Source organism: Macrosteles quadrilineatus, unplaced genomic scaffold (assembly GCF_028750875.1).
Source record: "Macrosteles quadrilineatus isolate MER2022 unplaced genomic scaffold, UCM_ALF_1.0 Scaffold_2__2_contigs__length_208266976, whole genome shotgun sequence".
Lineage (NCBI taxonomy): Eukaryota > Metazoa > Arthropoda > Insecta > Hemiptera > Cicadellidae > Macrosteles > Macrosteles quadrilineatus.
In genome coordinates, this window is record NW_026542595.1 from 146,530,006 (window position 1) to 146,552,524 (window position 22,519).

At 30.0% G+C, this 22,519-nt stretch overlaps 1 protein-coding gene across 1 annotated transcript in view; it reads left to right on the top strand.

Moving 5' to 3' along the window:
- Positions 1-18,188: 18,188 nt before the first annotated feature.
- Positions 18,189-22,519, top strand: part of LOC128987838 (uncharacterized) — a 157,345-nt gene continuing 153,014 nt past the window's right edge. The window contains exon 1 of the mRNA XM_054408874.1: positions 18,189-18,410. Coding sequence (XP_054264849.1) covers positions 18,359-18,410 — 52 coding nt within the window. The 5' untranslated portion in view covers positions 18,189-18,358. The remainder of the gene's footprint in view (positions 18,411-22,519) is intronic.

Below are 22,519 nucleotides of genomic sequence, written 5' to 3' on the forward strand. Positions count from 1 at the left end.
TATCGATGCATGACTTTACAATAACAACCAGTTACTCCCTAAAATGATGGTACTCAATGAATACATACTCACTAATACTCTTTCCAAACAAATTGCATTTTAAACATGAGCCTAATTTTTTACATTTAAATTGCATTAGCTGCAACTGTTCGTAATTATTTAAATGTTTAATTTTTAATTTTATGTACATTAAAATAGTTATCACTATAAAGTCAATTAGAATCAACTAACTCAAAGGATTGATGCTTGGGATTGTGCACATTGAAATAATACATTGTAATACCTTAAGCAGGATAAATAAGTGGACACTTTGCGTTGACATTTCCAAATGCCATATGGAAATGCCGTTGTGAGAACAAACACATTTCCTCATCATCTGACTCTCTCTATGAACTACATTAATACAACCTCCTTACCATAATCATAAACAGTTTTTTGCGGCAGTTTAATGTGATTAACAAAAATATAATTGATGCAATGAGAAGATACAAAAACTCATTATCTTTTTTAAAGATGTCTAAACATCGAGATTTGGAAAAATAGTATAAAGCTACTAGTAACGTTGCGGAATTTTCAGCTCGACTCGACATCTTTCTAACAGACAATAAATAGAACCCCAACAATATAGATAAAGAATTATTATTAAAATAAAATAAGTTGTCGAAAATAAATCATAAAATTAAACATCACACTATTAATAATGAATAAGTTCATTCAAGTACATACACATGCACTTAAAATAAAGACAAAATATAGTAGATAATATTTATTTGTGTGTAGAAAAATTACCATAACGTTTTGTAAAATAAAAACTTTTTCGTTTAAATTTCAGAAGGTATAATAATTGTGGAATCCTCTGAAAATTATGTGTATCCGTTATCTTTTTTGCAGGAGAAGTCAAGTGCAAGTTGGTCACTAAATAAACAGCTGACTAACTGTCTGCTTGGCCCGTGGGAATTTCAAAATCTCAATCTTACTTACAAACTGCTATCTTACAAGAGGAAACTGTGTGCGTTACTCTAGTTTACATTTAGGTATATGTTGAAACATTTCTCTGAATGACAGCTTTTGTTAAAGCCTACAAACGAAACAGTGAGTTGTATTTTAGTACTTTATTATTTATTTGTTTTTATGTCCCTTCTTCACATACTATGACTCAAGATTCTAGCCCGTAACAGTTTTACACTTAATTTCAGGCAGAGGGCCATAAAGGAGATATTCTAGGGGAAATACCACTGAATTTTCAATTTGTTTGTATTTTAACGACAGCTAATAGCTAACACATATCTAGTTAAAAAATTTAACTTTTCTTTCCAAATTTTTAGTTTTACCTTTGAATGCTATAAAAAAGTATAAACCTGCGGAAATCTAAAAAAACTGACTATTTTGTTAATTATTGATTTGTTTAAGTAGGGCCTGTTTAGTATTTTGTATGCTTAAGGGGTTGTAAGGCAAATATAGATATATTTTTTTTTAATAATGTAATTTAGTATTTTACGAGTATGAAACAAAAAGAACATTACTTCAGACGCTATCACATATGTGACATATATTCGTCATGTCACAGTCACCATATAACTTTAGATAAACACGTTGGGCCATTCTGGCTCACTATCACAACAGATAACGGACAAACATTAAACACTGAGTGATATTCGTTACACCGTTGAACAAAACCAGCGTTTTTTTGTAGTAATGAAACAACCTTTTTTAAACTTACAGAATGTATGGAATTTCGCTCACAGATAATAGTTCAGTAACATGTATACATGAATGTATAAAGTCTGTATTGACCCATGTATATAGTATTAAACTAAAGCCATGGATTCCTTGATGTACCTTTTGTGCACTAATACCATTGTAAATTTCAAGTTATTGTAATATAATATAAACATAAGTACCCAACAAATATTTCAATCTTTTATCTATCTATAAGTATAAATGATGATGTTGATAAACTCAGACACCGCTTGACCGATGACCACGAAACTTGGTACATACATGTAGAATTTCATGGAATAGCTTTATGCACCATCAAATTGGTGATAACTTTCAAAGGTTAGTCCTGGGGCCATTTTAATGGTACACATGTCAGGGATTTTGAAAGAATACATAAATACACCCGCCGCAGTAAACATTTTACTTATGTACGATAGTATTAGGTGGTTGACCATTGAGAAAAACATGCTGACCTTTGTGGACCTTAAGGCTTGTTAATTACCTTAGTACATCAAGTTACATGAGGACCAAAGGACTATCCAATAACTCAACCACGATTCCTTGTTTACCAAACACTCCCGAATGTTGACAGTCGCATTGGTTGAATCTAATCATCCCTTGCTAGACAAGTGTAGCTTTTGATAATTACTTTTCAATATTTCACAATAATCATTAAAATACATACTTGGTTTAATTTTACTTAGTTTCACACAATTTGAAAATTTTAAAGACTGTTAATTTTAATGTAGGTGCCTAATATTTTAAATAACTATCATCTTCATACGTATTTCTTAAAGACCTAAGTAATTGTATTAGTAATAGAGTATATTGATAATTAAGTCGTGTTTTCGTGCTAGTTAGTTATTATTTTGAATTATGTTTCACCTTAAATAGTATACTAATGACGGTGTCAATTACAACCTGGTTATTGTCAAACCAATCCCGTATAGTTTGAATAACTAGATCTGTTACGTTCTGAAAATTGAGCACCTCAAAAGGTGAAAATATCAGTTGGTATTTACAAATGCCACATAGTGGATTAAAAAAATATACATCAACTGGCAACTCACCTAATAATGTACTCAAATCACAGCGAGATTACAGCTGTTGATCAAACTAAACAGGATCGATTTAGTAGTACCTAACCATGAAATTTAAACGTCATTTATTAGTTTATTCAAATGATCCAGAGGGCAATCCACCGTAAAATAAAATTGTCCGCAGTTTATTTTTGTTTAGTATAAAGTATTAAACGATTATTTTACAATTAGTAAGCATCATTATTACCGCACTGAATGGATACTAATGGTCTAGTTATTACAACTCTATTTAAAATAGCTGATTTAAATTCACAATTTATATATGTCTTATAGTAGTTAAATAATTTTTTAACTTAGTATTTGTCAAACCCGATTAATGTAAAAATAAAACGATAAAATCTCTCAAGTTAGTTGATTTAATTTAGTTTAAAACATTTAAATATAAAATTATTTACCAAAGCTCAAGCTTTCCTAAAAGTAGTTCTCAGGTTAACAAACAACTCAAATACGCCATATAATTTATATTCTTTGAAAAATTATCATCAGTATGACCAAAATGCAATTATTCAGCTTCAAACGCATTGACAATAATATTAATTAATGAAAGTAAAGTGGTGACAGATGGCGCTTTTGTTTTTATGTGACTTAGTGATATTGTCTTTTGTAAGTGATTAAATATATACAAATCAATTTGTATGTTATATTGCATGTGTTATTTATTTAGTTGATAGTCATTTTACTAAGTTGAAAAAAATTTTTACCCGTTCATTCTCTATAAAAGTATTTGGCACAACAAGAATTTTAAAATAACATTTAAGATAGTAGGCCTAAGCTGGTATGTGATTTATTGGGAATGTATTCATCATAAAGCGATTGCCATTTGTAACTAGTAAATATAATATGAAATTGGCTTAGTACGCAGCGTTGTTGTGGCAGAGGTATTTTTATTTATTTAGTGAATGGTAGGAGGAGTCATTTCAATTTGTTCATTGTTTATTGAAGTATTAACAAATGCAATTCTTCATATCACGAAGTGAAAATAATAAGTTTACAACTACAGCTAACGAAAATACGTACTTAAATCTTATTTTATCCATGCTTAAATGATACAATTTTACTAAGAAACAGCCATTTATATATTTTTATGTTGTATCCTTATTAATTAGTGGACGATGATATAGATTTTCTATAGCTAATCAGTGCTTAAAGTGCTAGCGCTACAAAAACATCTATTGTTTATACTAAACTTTTACATTTTGATTGATACAATAGTAAATTCTTGAATTACACACAACTAAAGTATCTATACGATCACGTCAAAATTAGACAAACCTATTGAAACCACGTCAAGCATTGTCATTAAATAGATCGGTTATGTATTGGGTTGCTAAAACGAGAGTTTTTATGATAACTGGCTATACTGAAATCTTGTTTTAATTTGGTTATTTAACGGTGCGTCGTAAAATATCGACTAAACTATAAGTGCGTACACAAAACCCGTGTTGGTTATCCAATAAAACGTGACAAAGCTACAATCATCCCTAATATCGGAATATACATACACATTATTACAAACAACGTTCTGAATCCATCGTCAGAAATTAAAATTACTTTTGTTGATTAACTTTTTTAGGTATTTTTATTTATAGCCAGTGATAATAATTATTTACCTACGATTACAATAATTTAGATTAAACCCCGTTGTGGAGTATAACGGAGTCTTTTATGTGTTATATTTATATGTTATATTTGTATAAAATCTCATTTTTTAATATTATGGACTTTTATATTGAAGTAGGGAATCACCATATTTTACTAGTGTTTTACTTCATGAGCACATATATCAAAGAACTGTTCAAAGTTTATTTTTGTGGTCTTTTATAAAACACTGTGATAGCTCGTTACGATATTGAGGATACTTTAGTTAATTATAATCTATTCTACTTATCATTGTTTTTATTTGTAAGAGAAAATTTGTCGACGCTATTATACAGTTTGTAATGACTGTCAAAAATAAAGATATTTCAGTTTGAGTTTGAGTTTACGACTTTGGTATATGATGACAACAGTGCATTACACCAACACACTTGCTTGTTCTTTTTATTCAAAATCTAATAGCGACTGTAACATAAAAATATTTGGGGAAGCTTAAACGGATTTTTGTGATGTAGGAAATACATTTACGTGCTAAAGTGTAATTGAACGAAATTAAACCATATCGTTGACTATCCTTAATTTGTAGTATGGTAAATACAATTTTACAAATTTACACACTCATGAATATATGGATCAAATTAGCTTCTTCTGAAAACTTGTATGTAATTATAAGTGATGAGTTCCCTTAAATCCACGAAGAGGTGAAGTAATTCGGGTTGTCTGTAAATAACAAATTTAAGATGGAGCCACGCAGCATTACCTAGGGAAATCATAGCGTAGCCTGTAACTGCAATAATCATACACTGATTCTGCCGTGTTGTTTGAAGAATAACTAATCAGTGCAGAAAATGTGTTCATTACAAACGTGCGCAAACCTGTTGAGTAGAAAATATTATTAACTGCTTTGAACTGGAGAACATGTAATGAAAGGCATAATCTTCTTTCCAAAGGGAGCGTACATTCGAGTAGATGTTTAATAGACTGTTTTGAATCTCAAGTTAGCGAGTTTGAGGAAACAGATTTCGTGATGAATTTAAATCTGATTTAAGAATGTTGTATTTGTTTATTAATAAATTGCGCGAAAAATCTAACATAGTAATCTATAATCTAACCCTACAATAGTAGTTTAAAATCACGCTGTTCGTATTCAGTAATATATTTCGTATTCTTTTCGAATTTATAATATTTTTTGTTTATTATTTTTCATACCAGGCAACTTTTGACCTTTAAAACCATCTTTTATATTGGCTTATGATCGTACGTATGTATTATTTTCGATCGGATATAATAAAATAAACTTCCTACATGTAATCGGATTATAACGATTAACAATTCATCTTTAGAAAATATTTTTCTTTTTGAGAACACACCTAAAAATTCATTCTAATAAACCATTTTTGTAACATTGTTATATTATAAATTCCAATTTATTCAAAAGAAAATTGTAATTTTAGGTTTTTATATTTACCGAATCTATGTTGGCTGAAATATAGTGTTTGAACTTAAATATTATCGATACAACTTTGATCTTGTATACATTTTGATGTGAGTTTGTTCAAAATTAATTCATATTGTCCACAAGTATTTCCCAAAACCATCATTATAAACGAAAAACATGCATTGAAAACTTAAATAACTTTTAACACTCGCCATTAATTTACATTATAAGGGTCATATGGCAAGCGCTGAACTCGTAAGCACACAAAAAGGAGATTCGAGACTAATCCTAAATTAATTGAGGTTTTAAAACGTGAAACACCCTGACTTAGAAACACTTTTTAACAAATGCTCAAACAGCTTGCTTGGTGTGAACAGGATGCATGTTACAAAAATAAATTTGACATTGATAAGCATTTTATTGAAAATTATGTTAACAAGGGATGCATTTTTGCTTGGATCAAGTACTTATATTTACTAGTGATTATACCCTGAAAACATTCCTAAATTAATAGATCTCAAGTAGTCTTTCCATCCAAACCTTTTCAAGCTTTATACAAAAATGCATCTTCAGTAGGTACTAAGACTAAGTAACCCCTCCCCCAACATACAAAGAGACATCACTTTCAAAACCAAACTCAAAGATTTGGACGAAAATATATATTTTTCCCTTAAACAGGTGTAGAGGGGAAAAGTAAAACTGAAATATATGAACTCGTTGCACCAGTGACTGTTGTTCAGCTCGTCTCGTAACTAGAGACGATATTGCCATGCCTAACTGTTTGGTGGAGCCTACCTTAGGCTGCAAGTATACCTATCAAAAAACAAAAATGGGTAGACTTCCCAAAAAAATTTTAATTGGTGTATACTATTGGTGAACAGTAAACAAATAAACAGATCTTTCAGATTAGGAATTATGTGGTTAGTATTAGAAATTCATCCAATCAATACCATTCTACAATTGTTTAATTCTTTATAAACATTATATTTCTTAAATAATTTTGAAATGAATGCAGGATGTAAGACCTGTGTGTTTGTGGGATGGAACCCATTTGAGGATTGTGTTGCTTTGTTTTCCCTCAACAATGGTCTGAGAGAATTCCTGTTATCTTGGTTACATCTGCTTCATTGGCTACTGTATACATTGTGTTTGAACAGTAAACATCAAGACTGTTGTTTAGAATTCGGAAAGCCAGTTATTTGATACATTGAAATCTAGTTGAAACCATTGAAGTAGAAAAACACTCCTCCTGATTGAATAACATTAGTATATACAGGGTGATCATTAAGTTTTAGGACGACTTTATAACTTAAAAAATAAAAGGGATATCACAACGAAATTTTGCATATCATTACTAGTAATGGTAAGCTAAATTTTGTGTACATGGTGAAAGGATTTTACCTATGGGGAAAAGCCGTTAGGACCTAACTTGAAAATCTGAAAGGTATGCATAGGTTGTAATGCAAATAAAATCAAAGTTATTGTTAAACTAAAGACAATTCCACAAACCTGACCCTAAATGGACAACCGAGTCAAAATGACAGGCAATCAAAGATTTCTTATATCTGCCATTTTGAATCTTTAAACTGCTGCCTTTTTTTACTCAGAGGTTCTTTTGAAATCGAAATTATGGCATTGTATTCTACCAGTAAAGGCGTTTAATTTGATGTGAATATCGACTATGATTTTATTCCGTTGTCTAGCGCCCTTGTAATAGCATTGAAAATTTAATGAATATTTCAATAGCTGTAATTTTTACTCTATTACCCCATTTAGGTCTGGTTTGCGGCATTGTTTTTATTCCAACACGAGAATAAATTTGAATAAATACACAAGAAAGTAGTTTACCATTAGCAGTAAGGATATGCCAAATTCTGTTGTGATATTTCTTACAGCTTTAAAGTTATAAAGGCGTCCTAAAACTTAAAATTGTCACCCTGTATACGCGCTGAATGAACTATAACTTAATTGAAACAGGTTATGTGGACTTCATGGAATTTATCAGAAATTCTTATTAATCAATGCATTGAAAACAAAATGCAATATGTTTTATTGATGTACGATAAAGCCTTAAAAATTCAATATTTTGCTGTTGAATTACGCTCGTCTAAATTAAGAAGAGTTAAATAACTAACCGTCTGGAAAAGGATAATACAAACGGACAAGCTTAAGCTGTTTACATTTGTGGGTCAATAAACCATTCCACTGGTAACTTGATTTCTATAATTGGGTGTCAAAAAGGTATTTGGAAGTCATTACAGCCTAAGCGTTTTGTTGGTTTCATTTAACTGTTGTTTTCCAATATTCCGTGGGATGTCACTACAATTTTAAGTATGCTTTCATATTGTAGCCATTTCTTCTAATGAGTTTATCTTCCTTATAATTAATACGTTTTGAAACTTTCAAGGGTTGATTTGACTCAATGTGGTGCAAGTTCTTTGTAAATAATATATCATTAGTTTATAATAGTTTAAATAGTGCAAAGTTGTAGTGTGAAGAGACAATATGGTTTCTAAAAGCTATTTACAATCACTCCTATTTTTGGTTGAATCAGTTTTAATCTGTAGTTAGCCATATATATTAAATATTACATTTTTTACATCCTGATTCAAAATGTGAAACAGTTCAAAATAATCAAAACTCTTGAACCAGTGGGGTATGAGTTGACACGATAAGACCAGTCATTTAAGTCCAGTTATTAATTATTGTTAAAGTCTAACAACAATACAAGTACAGATTATGGACACTATTATAATTACTGGACTTCATGTTGATAATAGTCGAGTCAATATAGGCACTTGAGATAGAACAAATTCCAACAAATGGTTTTTCGACGGTTTTTGGTAGTAATAGGTGTAGAAAGTAGCAGGAAAAAAGTCTACCAAAATCGGACAACCGGAAGTCGGGTTTTTCCAAGATGGCCGCCGTGAGGCCCTCAAATCGACAAGATGACTGCAAATTCGTCGATTCATAGTTCCAGGATTAGCCGATTTCCACGAAAATTGGCAAACACATGTAGAACTATATTTCCAACCTTAAATATAAAAACTAGGCAGACAAAGTAACCCAAAGATGAATTTTCAGGGTATTATGTGCTAAAAAATAAGATTTTTTACCTAAAATATATGTTTTTCTAATATTTTTTACAAAGTTTGTTATAATTTCAAATTTATTTTTTCACCATTAGATTCAACACAAAAAACCTAACAATTTAGTATATTGAATCTTTGTTCTGCTTCAATTTGTTACAGAGATATTGAAAGTAATAACTTTAGTATGTTTTCTTGCCGAGATAACTCAATGTTAATCTTATGGAGAATAAGCATAAATATTAATATTATTTTTTATTAAACCTATATATATAAGAATTTTTGTTCTGCTTCATATTATCTGTTTTAATATTTTTTCACTAAAAATTCCTTTTTTGGCAGTTACCATTGCAGCAAACCTACGTATTCGGTTCCTTAGTCTTAATCATAAAGAGAATAAGCAAAAATAAATTTTTTTATTAGTCCGAGAAATATAGAATATTACCTTAAAAAAATGCAAGAAAACGTTTTATGGTTTTATGTTGTAGTGTTGGGTATGCAGAGTAACATATTAAAAATTGCCAAAAATCGGTCTACTGGAAAACCCCTAGAATCAAGATTTAATATGACGGATTTTCTCAACATTGGAAAAATAAAAAAAATCCACATGCATTTTCATTGATATTGACTTCAGACCACCACCGATATTTATTGGGTGGTCATTTCTTCATTTCGATAGGGAACGTGTTTTCGGCCGTCATTTTGGATCCTCTACTGGGTATAAATATTTTTTTAAATGTAATGACAGTGTCATTTCAATAGGGAACGTGTTTTTTGGCCGTCATCTTGGATCGGCCATATTGGATATAAATAATTTTTTTAATGTAATGGCAATGTTGTGACACATTATTTTAAACTAGATTTTCACGCCCATTCCATTGCCAAAATGAGTTTTTAAATATATTTTTTTCGTTTTAAAGATATTCAAACGAAAATTCTCTTGCATACATTTCTTAAGGACATTTCGTATTTTGAACATTTTTTAAGATTATTTTTCTTATATCTCTAGCACATATTAACGCTTTCAGTTCGTTCTAGCCTTAAACATTTAGTGATGTAAGGGCTTTCATTTAACCTATTGATCATTAAAATCTGACGAGTTAGAGACTAGTTACCAACCCCAACAAAATATAAAATTTCACTTTTTAGAAATATATTTTTATTAAAATATTTATATCTCGGGTTCTTAATACGCCACCAAGTTCTTTCTGGTTTCATATTACTCAGTAAATGTTTGGGTTAATTTTTTTAATCACTTAATAAAATGTGACAAATTTAATATGGGTCTGTCTTATTTAAAAATAATTTTTTTTTCGAGATTTGTCTTTAGTTTAAGACATGTACCCCCAAATCGAAAAATAACTCCCAATGCTCTTTATAATCTTAAAAGATTCATCAAAGTATAGACTTTTACTGTAGTTATGGATTATTTATTGGGAGTTATTAGAATTGGGGATATATGTACTTAACTAAAGACAAATTTCAAATGCAAATAATTTAATATTAAATTAAGGTGCATGACTAATTTTTTATTAATTAGTCAGATATTATTTAGTGACTAATAAAATAAAAAACCTAATTCTCTACTGAGTAATTTGAGACCAGAAAGAACTTGGTGAAGTATTAAGAACCCGAGGTATAAATCATTTAATAAAAACTGATTTATAAAAAGTTAAATTTAATATTTTGTTGGGATTGGTAGCTCGTCTCTAACTCGTCCAATTTTAATGATCAATAGCTCAAATGAAAGCCCTTACATCATTAATTATTTAAGAATGAACTACTAACTGAAGATAAGGAAAATAATCTTAAAAAAATTTCAAAGTACAAAACGTTCAAAACAAAAAAAAAATGTATTTAAAAATGGATTTCGGCAATGGAATATGCGTGAAAATCTAGTATATATAGTAGTAATATGTCACAACACTGTCGTTACAACAACAACAAATTATATCCAATAAGGTGGATCCAAAATGGTGGCCAAAATACGTTTCCAATCGAAATGAAGTACTGACCACCCAATAAATATCGATGTTGGTCCCAAGTCAATATTTAGAAAATTGTGCATAGAAAATGCTTATGGTATCTTTTTTTCAAAATTTGTCCAATGTTGGGAAAATCCGACTCTGCACACCCAAAACTACAACATAAAACCATAAAACGTTTTCTTGTATTGTTTTTAAGGTTATATTCTATACTTCTCGGACTAGTAAGAAATTGATTTTTGCTTATTCTCTTTATGATTAAAACTGAGGAACCGAATACGTAGGTTTGCTGCAATGGTAACTGCCAAAGAAGGAATTTTTAGTAAAAAAATATTAAAACAGATAATATGAAGCAGAACAAAAAGTCTTATCTATATAGGTTTCATGAAAAATAATATTAATATTTATGCTTATTCTCCATAAGATTAACATTGAGTTATCTCGGCAAGAAAACATACTAAAGTTATTACTTTCAATATCTCTGTAACAAATTGAAGCAGAACAAAGATTCAATATAATAAATTGTTAGGTTTTTTGTGTTGAATCTAATGGTGAAAAAATAAATTTGAAATTATAACAAACTTTGTAAAAAATATTAGAAAAACATATATTTGAGGTAAAAAATTTTATTTTTTAGCACATAATACCCTGAAAATTCATCTTTGGGTTACTTTGTCTGCCTAGTTTTCATATTTAAGGTTGGAAATATAGTTCTACATGTGTTTGCCAATTTTCGTGGAAATCGGCTAATCCTGGAACTATGAATCGACGAATTTGCAGTCATCTTGTCGATTTGAGGGCCTCACGGCGGCCATCTTGGAAAAACCCGACTTCCGGTTGTCCGATTTTGGTAGACTTTTTTCCTGCTACTTTCTACACCTATTACTACCAAAAACCGTCGAAAAACCATTTGTTGGAATTTGTTCTATCTTAGAGGCTTTTTTGGGCTATATCGACTCGTCTATAAAGAGAAACGACGCAAAATATACTACAACATAGAAGTAACTGCACTCATTAAACTTTTGATTAATTAAAGAAATCCTTCTTGGAAAACCCACCTTGTTGGTGTTAATTTAGGAAACTATGATGAATTATTACATTAGTTATATTGTATATAAAAATTTAATATAGAAATAATAGTTTTTACCTTTCAAATTAAGGTGGTGATTTATTTTTTTTAAACAACTTCTCTATCCTTAAAAGCCCTTTTTTATGTAAACATTTTGCCCATATTCTCTGTAAACATCCTCACTTAAACTTTAGATACCTAAGATTTCTACCACTTAAAAAAACATCTATATTATGACAGGATCGTGCTCTTTTTACTTAGCTGAAAAATCTAAAAATTGAGTCAAAGCCCATAAAAAAACTCTGGAATTAACTAATATCTAACTGCTACCACAGTGTCCGTGAGTTTATTGTTGATGGCAGTCATGTGTAAAATTAGTGTATGTTTATATGTGTTCTACAACTGTAAATACTTTAAGACAAGTAGAAAACACGCTTTTGTATTTGATTATTACAGTAAATTTAGGTAACAATTGCATTTATGTGAATCCGGTAAAAAAAAGGCTAATTGAATTTTGTTAGTGACAGTAATATATAGTTTAGAGATTTTATCCGTTCAATGTCCAAGAGTAGATAACCTCTTGGAATATATTTTAGGTTAAACAACGAAATTTACTGAGTCTCTTATTTAACCAAATACACTTAAATAGTGAGAAAATACTTGTCAGCAAAATACAAAATACATTCTTGTGTAACGTAAAACACCGTAGAAACCTAAATAAAAATGAAAATATTCATTTATAGATTACATTTTGTTAAGAGAGTTAGTTGAAAGGACACGAGAACAATAATAGTTTATTAGTATGAATACTAGAAGGCAAAAGTAAACACAGTTCTAAATAGTTGTGCATTTTCACAGTTCAGCAAGGGTGACTGTCACACCAGCAATATTCGTCTGGCTTTTCCTTATCTCTACTTCACACGCTTTGTATGAGAAATAGTCTTGTGAAAGTCCAACTTAGCCCTTTTCCAAAATGAATAGTGAGATTCAATGATGAAATAATTTATAAAAGGTATGGTTTGATAAAAAATAACTGTGTATTTTCAAAGATATCATATTATATTATCACTTGTAAAAAAACGATAAAACAACCATATATATATCAAATAATTTAATGTTGAACTAGAACAAAATAATTTTTTATTAAGTCACCAACATATATTATTCGTAAATAATTAAGAATAGTTTTACAGAGCTCCAAAATATAGCCTATATTTTACTTTTATTACGTTCTTTTTGTGGACAAAAGTTTTTCTTACAATCCAAAGTCATTGTTATACATCTCTTCGGAAACCATAAAATATTTTGAGAAAATAAACTATATATACATAAACGAACAAAATTATATGTTAAGCTTTTTATCCTTAGTTTTCATTAAATAGCTTAAACTTGGAATTGTGGTAAAAAAACCTTTAATGATAGTTTATTCGATTAGTAATTACATAAAGATGAAAAATAAATCTTTTTTGAAGTATATTTTTATTAATTTAAGACGAGAAGACATTTTGATTAGCATACTATACGATTCAGTATAATTTGTAATTAAACTTTGTAGCATTAAACAAAACCCTTGAACTTAGTTTAATGAAAATATCACTGGAATAAATGTATGTATGTAAAGAAATTAGTGAATATCAGTCCTAAAAAATTTGGACAGTAATATTTTGCTGGTATTAATTAAATTGCTTGGAAAAAAATATCAGTTTACTAACCTTTGATTTTTCGTACTGGTCTTGTAAAGGTTGACGGGGTAAGTTAGTATTTTTGTTAAATATTACAAATTTACTGTTCGTTTTTTTGCTAAGGGTCACTAAATTTTATCCAACACCTACAAAATACTGTTTTCAAGTCATATGCAAATGTTTTCACACACATAAGATTTAATTAAAAATCCTTTAAAAAGCTAACAAAAATGCTTGAAACAAAATAAACGTATATTTTTTTATTGTGAAGGTAATCACGGCATAAAAGCTAAAATAATCTCGTATTTAAAAAAAAAGTTTTTATTTAAATGTACATACTGCGCCATTATTAATATCTGCCATACTTTATATTGTCTAATATAATGAACATCATGCATCATGGTAATGTAGTCAAACGCTTATCTACGGTACATAATGTTTTTAATTATGATAACGTTATTAAATTGCATAATAGTGCACCTGTTGCTCGAATTCGAGCAATTGCAAAGTATTACAGCCGTTATTCAAAGAAATATGACAGTGATAAATAATGTAATCAATCACTCCACTCGAAGTTATTGAAACTAAATACGAACTCACTCTGAAAACGAACGCTGTTGTGTGTATCATGCGTATACTATGAACAGCTGTAATTAATACAAATTTGTTGTCTTAAGTAAACTAAATCTTTTCTTCATGAGAAATACATTGTAATTTTGGTGGCCTGTGGAGCAAACCCCGATGACTTTTATTACAAGAATTTGTGAAAGGGGGCGTCTACACAAAAAAAAACTTAATTTTGACAAATCGTTTGTAAAAATCTATCCATTATTAACGGAGGAGTAGTGTTTCGTAGAAATCGACTTCACGTATTATATATAAGGATTTGTTTTATGATGGTCAGTTCATATTGTCTGTAAGGTTGTGCAAAAAGCACTAATCGTACTATAATTCATATAAAAAATAAACAAAAATGCTTTACTTTATTACATTTTTGCCTGTTGTTTACATCTTTTGCCAAAGCAGTTTTAACGAGTTTAGTACTACTGATATGTATCCAGGAATTTAGATTGAACCTAAACAAAAAATGTTTATGATGTATAAAATTAAAAATAAATCACCACCATAGTAATTTCTTCTCGTTTTTTATCAATATCTCGATTGGTAAAGTTGTCAATAAGTAATCTTTTTTATTTAAGGCTAATTTTAAAGCAACTTTGTTAAGATTTTCTAGCACACGTTTTGGGGTAAAAATGAAAAGCATTTTAGTAAAAAATTATTAAATCCCAGACTATCGTTCAACCTTAATTCAATGATTACTCCTTCACTTAAATGGGGTTAAGGATCTTTTTAGATGGTGTTTTCCATTAGCATCTTTTTAAACGATATTTATTATACAAGGCACAAATAATTTACATATCTAACAAATGGAAAATATACATAGATGCAATGCTAAAAATTAAATCCATAAAAAAATTGTTATATCAGAGGGTTTTTGGTAATTTGTCTTACTTTTAAATATTTAAATTAAACTGTGTTGGTTGCACGCATGGATAAGGCCATCCAGGATCTGAAGGTCCGCATAGACATAAGAACAATACTGGAAGAAGAATACCATTTATTTTTAACGGAAGACAATGTGACATTTTAAAATGCCAACCCACAGCCAGCTTCAGTTTGGATTGAAGTTCTGTTATATTGATTTGTCTCAGAGGAAAATTGTTAAAGACCCTTTTTCAACTTGTGTAGCTCTTGTAAAAATATTAAATGCCATGTAACCTTTACAGTCCTTGTTTCCGGCTCTTAGTTAACATGTTTTAATATACTTTTAACAATTTGAATCTCTTATAATCTTGAAACCTTGAAACAGTTTTTTAGTAATATTTGTTACTTTTATGAACTTTCCAGACAACATTTAAATCGGATTAAAAAGAGGAAAATTTATCTTATTTCATAATTTTTATTTTTATTTAGCAAAAAGAGCCCTTTGTTTTATGCATTTGAGGCAAAATAAAGTAAAAAAAAACTCCTGGTTAAGCCATCAATAAGCTTAAAAGTTGCTTTTACTTTATATTCCCTTATATAAGAAATAAGAAGGGTTCCGTTCATATCAATTCAAAGAAACCATGGGCTACTTACTCATCGTCACAAACGTAATCAATCCCTTTGGAATTCAATGTTTTCTGGTTTATTCCCCTGAAATATACGGAGAATGTGTAATGTACGTCCGTCCAACCTTTTCTCCATAACCATCTACTGTCGTCCAAAGTGGTATTGTGGAAGTCTCTTGGTATGCACTCAAAAGACTATTTTCCGCTTCGATATTGACCGAAAGCTTTGCACATGATCTTTCAAAGTTCCAATGTGAGGGTTTTAAAAGTATATATTTACATCGAACACATAACAAACGTGTCCTCTCTATTATTATTATATGTTTACATGGCAACAATGAGGGAATTCACAATTTTTACATTTGCGTTTATTAGCCGGTAAATTCACTTTATTTCATGATTCCACACAGCTGATTAGAACAAATTGGAAAAATGATGGCTTGTGCAACGAGGTGAACGTTATAAAATATTATATTCAAAAGAACACAAAAATATTGACACAGATGAAAATGTGTTGTTTAACCAATCATCCACAACAATGCTTTAAAAACAGGTGTATTTGTGAAAATTAAATATGCTTTTTGTGTCTGTGGCGATGCGAATATAACAGGATGATGCTGGGGAACTGGACCGTTTAGCCTGGGACTGCCACATATGATGGTTAGAATAAACCAGGTGTGGTTCATACGTACATTGTTTGTGCAGTATTTAATATGTGTGAGACACGTTTGATATTTAAGTGAAATAAAACGAGACCTACTATTTACAAAAACGTGATGTGCAAAATAAAAAATCTTACAAAAACATAGATGCATTCAATTAAAGTAGTGGATATATCATCAATCAAATATTTGTTTAATAACAGCTCTTTAAACCCACCGGTATAATAACAACTAACAGCAGCTACGATTTCAAGGGGAGACGATTATTTGATTCAATCACTGCTACTGTAAACACAAGTGTTTAAATTAAGAGGGTTTTTCATCATTGAAAATATGAACACTCGTTTTATTTAATATTGGTTATTGAGTTTATAAAATTTAGAATTGTTTTAAATTATTATAGCCATTCTGTGGCCTTTGTCAGGTATTTAAAACGATTAAAATAAAAATCTTATTTAACTTATCCTAAAATTATGAATTAATGTGTAAGTAATCGGTGAACAGTACTTTATTTTGCATGAACTGTGCATGCATGTTTATGAACTTTGTTTAAACGGAAAACTTTCATCAACTTTCTCCTTTTTTAACAAACTAAGAACATGCATTTTTTTTACTAATATTTGCATACATGATTTCATGTCTGACCTTGGGATAGAGATATCTAAGTAATATTTTACCCAAACCTTTCTTGAATTATTAAAAGTCTTGTTACTCATCTTAAGGTTTGTTACAGTATGTGTTTTACTATACTAGTTGCCAAGATAGCAAAAGTGCACAAACATGTCACCCTTATGAAGATAGATTATTCTCCGTTGCTTTTACATAGATAAAATTAAATTTCACTGTATTCTCAGTTATATTTAGTCAGTTGGAAGCTACACAGTCTTAAAATCCATTTTAGCAATGTCGTAGATTGGCGTCCTGGTTCTTATTACTAAATGTATTAGTACAGTTTATTCTTATTTTGTTCCGGTTCATCCCTTGCTTTGCTACGCTCCCTCAATGAGGAATATTCATATTTATGGATACCATTGAAGAGGATGATAACGCACGTTGAGGTGTCTCATTGCCCCAAGTTACAGTTTCCTTATAAAGGATGAAAAGGCAAAGGTAAGTCCAAGGTGGCCAACAACCTCTTTATAAAACAAGTTAATCGGTCGGAAAAAATGTTGTTCTTGTTCTCCCATCTAACCTAAGTAGGCATACACAGGGTTTTCTATTAAATAATTGATGTAATGAAGAACTAGTTTCTTGAAAAACAAGCACCAGTTATAACACAATTCTATTGAGCAAACAAGTTTTGATATTATTTATACATTCTATTTATTTTAATTTTTTTAATACTCTTAAACAGATATTATAAATATTCCTACTAAACAGCATCTGTAAAAATGCATTTGACATAAATAAATAATTTAAAACTATCTTACTTATATATGCAAAGAGTACAGCATACTTTGCAAACTACTTTCCGCAAAAGATTTTATTTTTGTTATTTATCACGCCATTTCAACCTCAGGAACGCTCAGTGTTTTCGCAGTCGGTGTAAAACCGCAAGTTACACTAAACCGTGTTGATCTCGGTTGTTTGTCTGGGGGTGGTGAGGACTCCCGAACATTTCCGAACGAGCTCGAGTAAGCCCGAGGATTGCCGAAAACAGCCGAAATCTGACAACTGTTGAATATGTCAACTCAAACAAGGATCCCTCAGTATTCCGCGGCTAGCTGTCACCGCAGGACATAAAGTTCTCCTTCGGGACCCCAGGACATCGTTCCCGAGAACCCCCTTACAATATCATCTCTAAGGACTCGCAGTTTTGCTCTTAGACTTCACGATGATGATGCGAAGGCTGATGTTTTACGAAAGTGTTAACGTTGTGTGATTGCCTTCAACTTCTCGGTGCCAGGATGTCCCTTCAACTTTGGACAACTCTGCTTGCTCTAAACTTCTTACAAAAAGGTAAATAGTTTGATAATAACTTAAATTTGTGCTTTGTCGGCATATTTATTAAATGGTTCGGTTTCACTGTTACGTAGTAGTGATAATTTATTTCATCACGTTCAATAATTAACGTGAAAAGCTTTTAGAATAACCATCAAAACATTGAGATTAAAGTTTTAACTTAAGAGAATATCTGAGAGACTTAAAAGATAAAGAGTAGTTCTTAAGATTATAGACGAAAACCTTATAATCTGAATTAGAGAAAATCTGTCTACAGACTAAAAGGTTAAATTTAGACGACATCAGTAAAAAATTAGAGATATAGTTTTACAAATTATTTCAGCCGTTATAGTGAAATGCAATTTTATGACAAAAGATTTTTTTACTTACAACATACTGTCTGTTTTTATGTTATGAGTAGGCATAATCAAATAATACCATACCTAAATAATATCAAATGTATATAAGGTAGGTTATTATAAGAAAGTTGATTATTGTCAACTATATTTAAAAAAGTAAAGTTTTTAAACTGTGTGTAATATTTAAGAACGCGTATTCATTAAAACTAGTTAATTTATAAGTTTGACTATAACTTCTATCTCTGACTATTTTATTCTGTATCCACTACTTGTATTAAACCTTTGACATGAATATTTGTTTGGGGTTTGTTTTTTAACTATCAATTATCAATAAATACTTTTGAAAAATAATGTTATTGTAAAACGAAAGGACAAGTATAAAAGACAATTAATAGGCTACAAAAGATGTATTTAACAAAATTGGACAATGATATTAACAAATCATAAATATTATTAAAAACATATGTTATGTCAATTAATTAGAAAACTAAAGGCAGGCATAAACTATTACAGTCATAATTTAAAATGAGGAGGGTATATGTATGTATAAGTAGGCCATACGTCTGGAATCGAATTGATCTTTCTAAGAATAAATCATTGATCAAATGGCATGATGCTGTAACAAGATTATATGGGTAATTATTGTAAACCGGAAAACACGTGGCTGGTTACGTCACTAATTTCCATCTCGTGATCTTTTTGATTCGTGTCGGTTTATCAATTATATTTGAAGGGATACGTTGTTCCTTTAAAAATATGTTTAAATAGTAAGATAATTTAAGGTACATTAGCATAATATTCCTTTACCATAGTAAGATCTAACGTTCTACCAATCATAACTTCTTTCCTATGAGATACATTTTCAAAAAGTTGCTTCAAGATTTTTTTACATCAAATTTTGCTCCTAAGATTGTTTCCTTTGTTACTCAAACAATTTTAACGATTTGGGCACTTTTTGAACCACGTTAAGTGTTGTTAAAAAATATTTAAGTTTAATTGTATCATTGGTACAATTATATGATGCCAATTTATAATTATTATTTTACACAACTAAATACCTAATATACTTCTGAATTGCTAACTGCATTCTTTTGGTTTAGCATCAAAACCCAGTGTAAAAAAGTGAACGGTACTTTAAGGCAGCTTTATTGTCATTAAAAAATAAATCAACATGCGTAGTATTGAGCAGGACTAAAACTCATTATAACATTTTATGTTTATTTTAAAATATCTTCTTTCAGTGTAAGTTAGTAAAACTTTATTGGGGAGAGAGAATGTGGGACTTTGGTCCCCGAGGTCCTGGGTTCAAATCCCGCCAAATCCCCAATGGATTGTATAAGGATTTTCAAGATTTTATCCAAGTGATAATCCCGTAATGCATGGGTCTAGCCTGAAGTAATGTAAAAACAGCCCCAGGCATTTGCCTAATGAAAACCTTGAATTTGCTACATACAAAGCTATGCTTACATTTAGGATGTTCCTCTATAATAGCGGGCACCCAAAATTGCAAATTTATGAAATCTTTCAACGGCTGCAATTTTTTACTCAAGTGTCCATTTGAGTTTAGGTTTTCAGCGTTTTGAGTCAGGGTTTATATCAGTAACAAATCCCTCTAATTTAATGTGCATATCTACATAACCTGCTCACCTTGAAGATCTTCTTCTGACTCTAACTATCGTTCTAAGGAGGCAGCGTATCACCGAATAATGCTTACAAATAAAAATTATTGTTATGCCCAGTGGCTTTATTCCATGTTTTGTAGCTCTATCCTAGTTATTTATTGAAATATTAAGCTATCCCGGGAAGAATTTTTTTCAAACCTTAGTAACTCCGTAACTATTTAGCCTACTTTTACAAGTCGTAGAAGAGGACTATTCTTAATTTGAATTATTCAACATAAATCAATTTTGTATATAATGAATTTTGAGCTCATTGCATGGCTTAAAAATAAATAAACAAATAAACTACAACTTTTTCAACTTAAACCCCTCTTTCTCCAAACCTGACTCTCAAAGTGGGTGTAACCTTTTCCCAAACAATACGGGGACTGTATTAAATATTTTGAAGTGCAAAAGTTAGCTTTCACATTGGATGTTAAACATTGGAACATGGAACATGGAACATTGGACCTTAACTTCGACATCCAATGTGAAAGCTAACTTTTGCACTTCAAAATATTTAATATAGTATTAATATAGTAGTAATTATTAATTTAATTAACAAATTAGTACGTTGCAGTACTTATTTGTGAATTAAATTTGTAAAAGCAATTTAAAATCAAAGCTACTTAAATTTGTTCTGATTTTCAGTTATCGTAACGAAAACATCTCTCTTCATCATCTCTTGAAACGTTACTTAGCTACGTTACCTTAACTAAGTCAAACTCTCCTAACTAATATAACATTGTTTGGCAGTAAAGTTGGTGTAAGCAAGCCACAAAGCTCCAACTTGATCGATAGCTTGGTGAGCAGAATTTTAAGTTTATACAAACTACAATAAAAGCTTTGCTTACATCCGTTTGATGAAACGTAAAGCGGTTTCTTAAGATCAATCAATACAGCTCTGAGTAATTTAAACCTATCAATCACAGATAGAAACCACACAGCAATATTAACATAATGTTTTATGTTTCAGAGTATAATTTTCATTATCATCAGCAAATAAATAATGTATTCTAATATGAGTATTTTATCAGAAGAACATAACATGACAATTTTAATTCTAAATCAGACGCAATTCTTTATTATAGACACAAAATTTGCAATAGAATAATTATAATAATTTATTTTGCCAGGAATGAAACCCACCATTCTTGTGTTCTAAGAGGTAGGACATCAAACTACCCGAATAAAATTTTTTATAATTAACGCCTCATTATACATACATACATACATAGTCGATTGCAATAATATCTGTTAAATAATAAAACATCTAACTCAACAACCAAGGAGCATTGATTTAAAATCATAATTATTAAGAAACATTTATTCTGATTCAGTTTGTAGAATCAATCATTCTATTACCTAGTCAATGCATTTTGCTATTTTATTCTGTGTATTTACGTAAACAATGAACACAACGATTTTAATTTCTCACCCAATGTTAATTTAATAATTACATTCAAAAAAAGCTCTTAATTCTCTCTTCTTAATTCGTTGTCTGGATATTATCATATACTTCGTACGGATACAAATTTGTACACATCCATCCAATTGTACATCCAATTGTACACACCGATCTTTAAGAACTAAACACTTTTACAATCATGTGTAAAAAAATGTTTGTATTTATAAAAGTGCGGTCACGCAAATCAAACAACACCCTGTAGTTAATGAACCACATTCAAAAGGTTTACAGCTGGAAACATTTCATGATTAAGCTAGAGTGAGATTTTTATGTAAATGAATCCGATGCTATAATCAAACCTGGTTTTAATTAAAACTGATTACAATTTTTATTAAATTTTGGGTTTTATTTGCTGTAAAATTATTCTGTTTCCATTATTAAGGATAAATTGTAACATACCGTTTATAATTAATTTATAGAAACTATGAGATGATTTTACAAATCTTAATGAATACATTGATTGGAAATATAGTAGTACTTCCTTGTAAAGTATTGTTTATAGTTTTACAATTTTTAATTCAATGCTAACTTGGGGTTCTTTGCGCAAAAATGTTTATATAAAATGCCAGGCGAACGTTAATAAATACCAATTTTGTATCTATGATGCCCACTTTAAGCAACTCAAATCTGTAAGTGTTATTT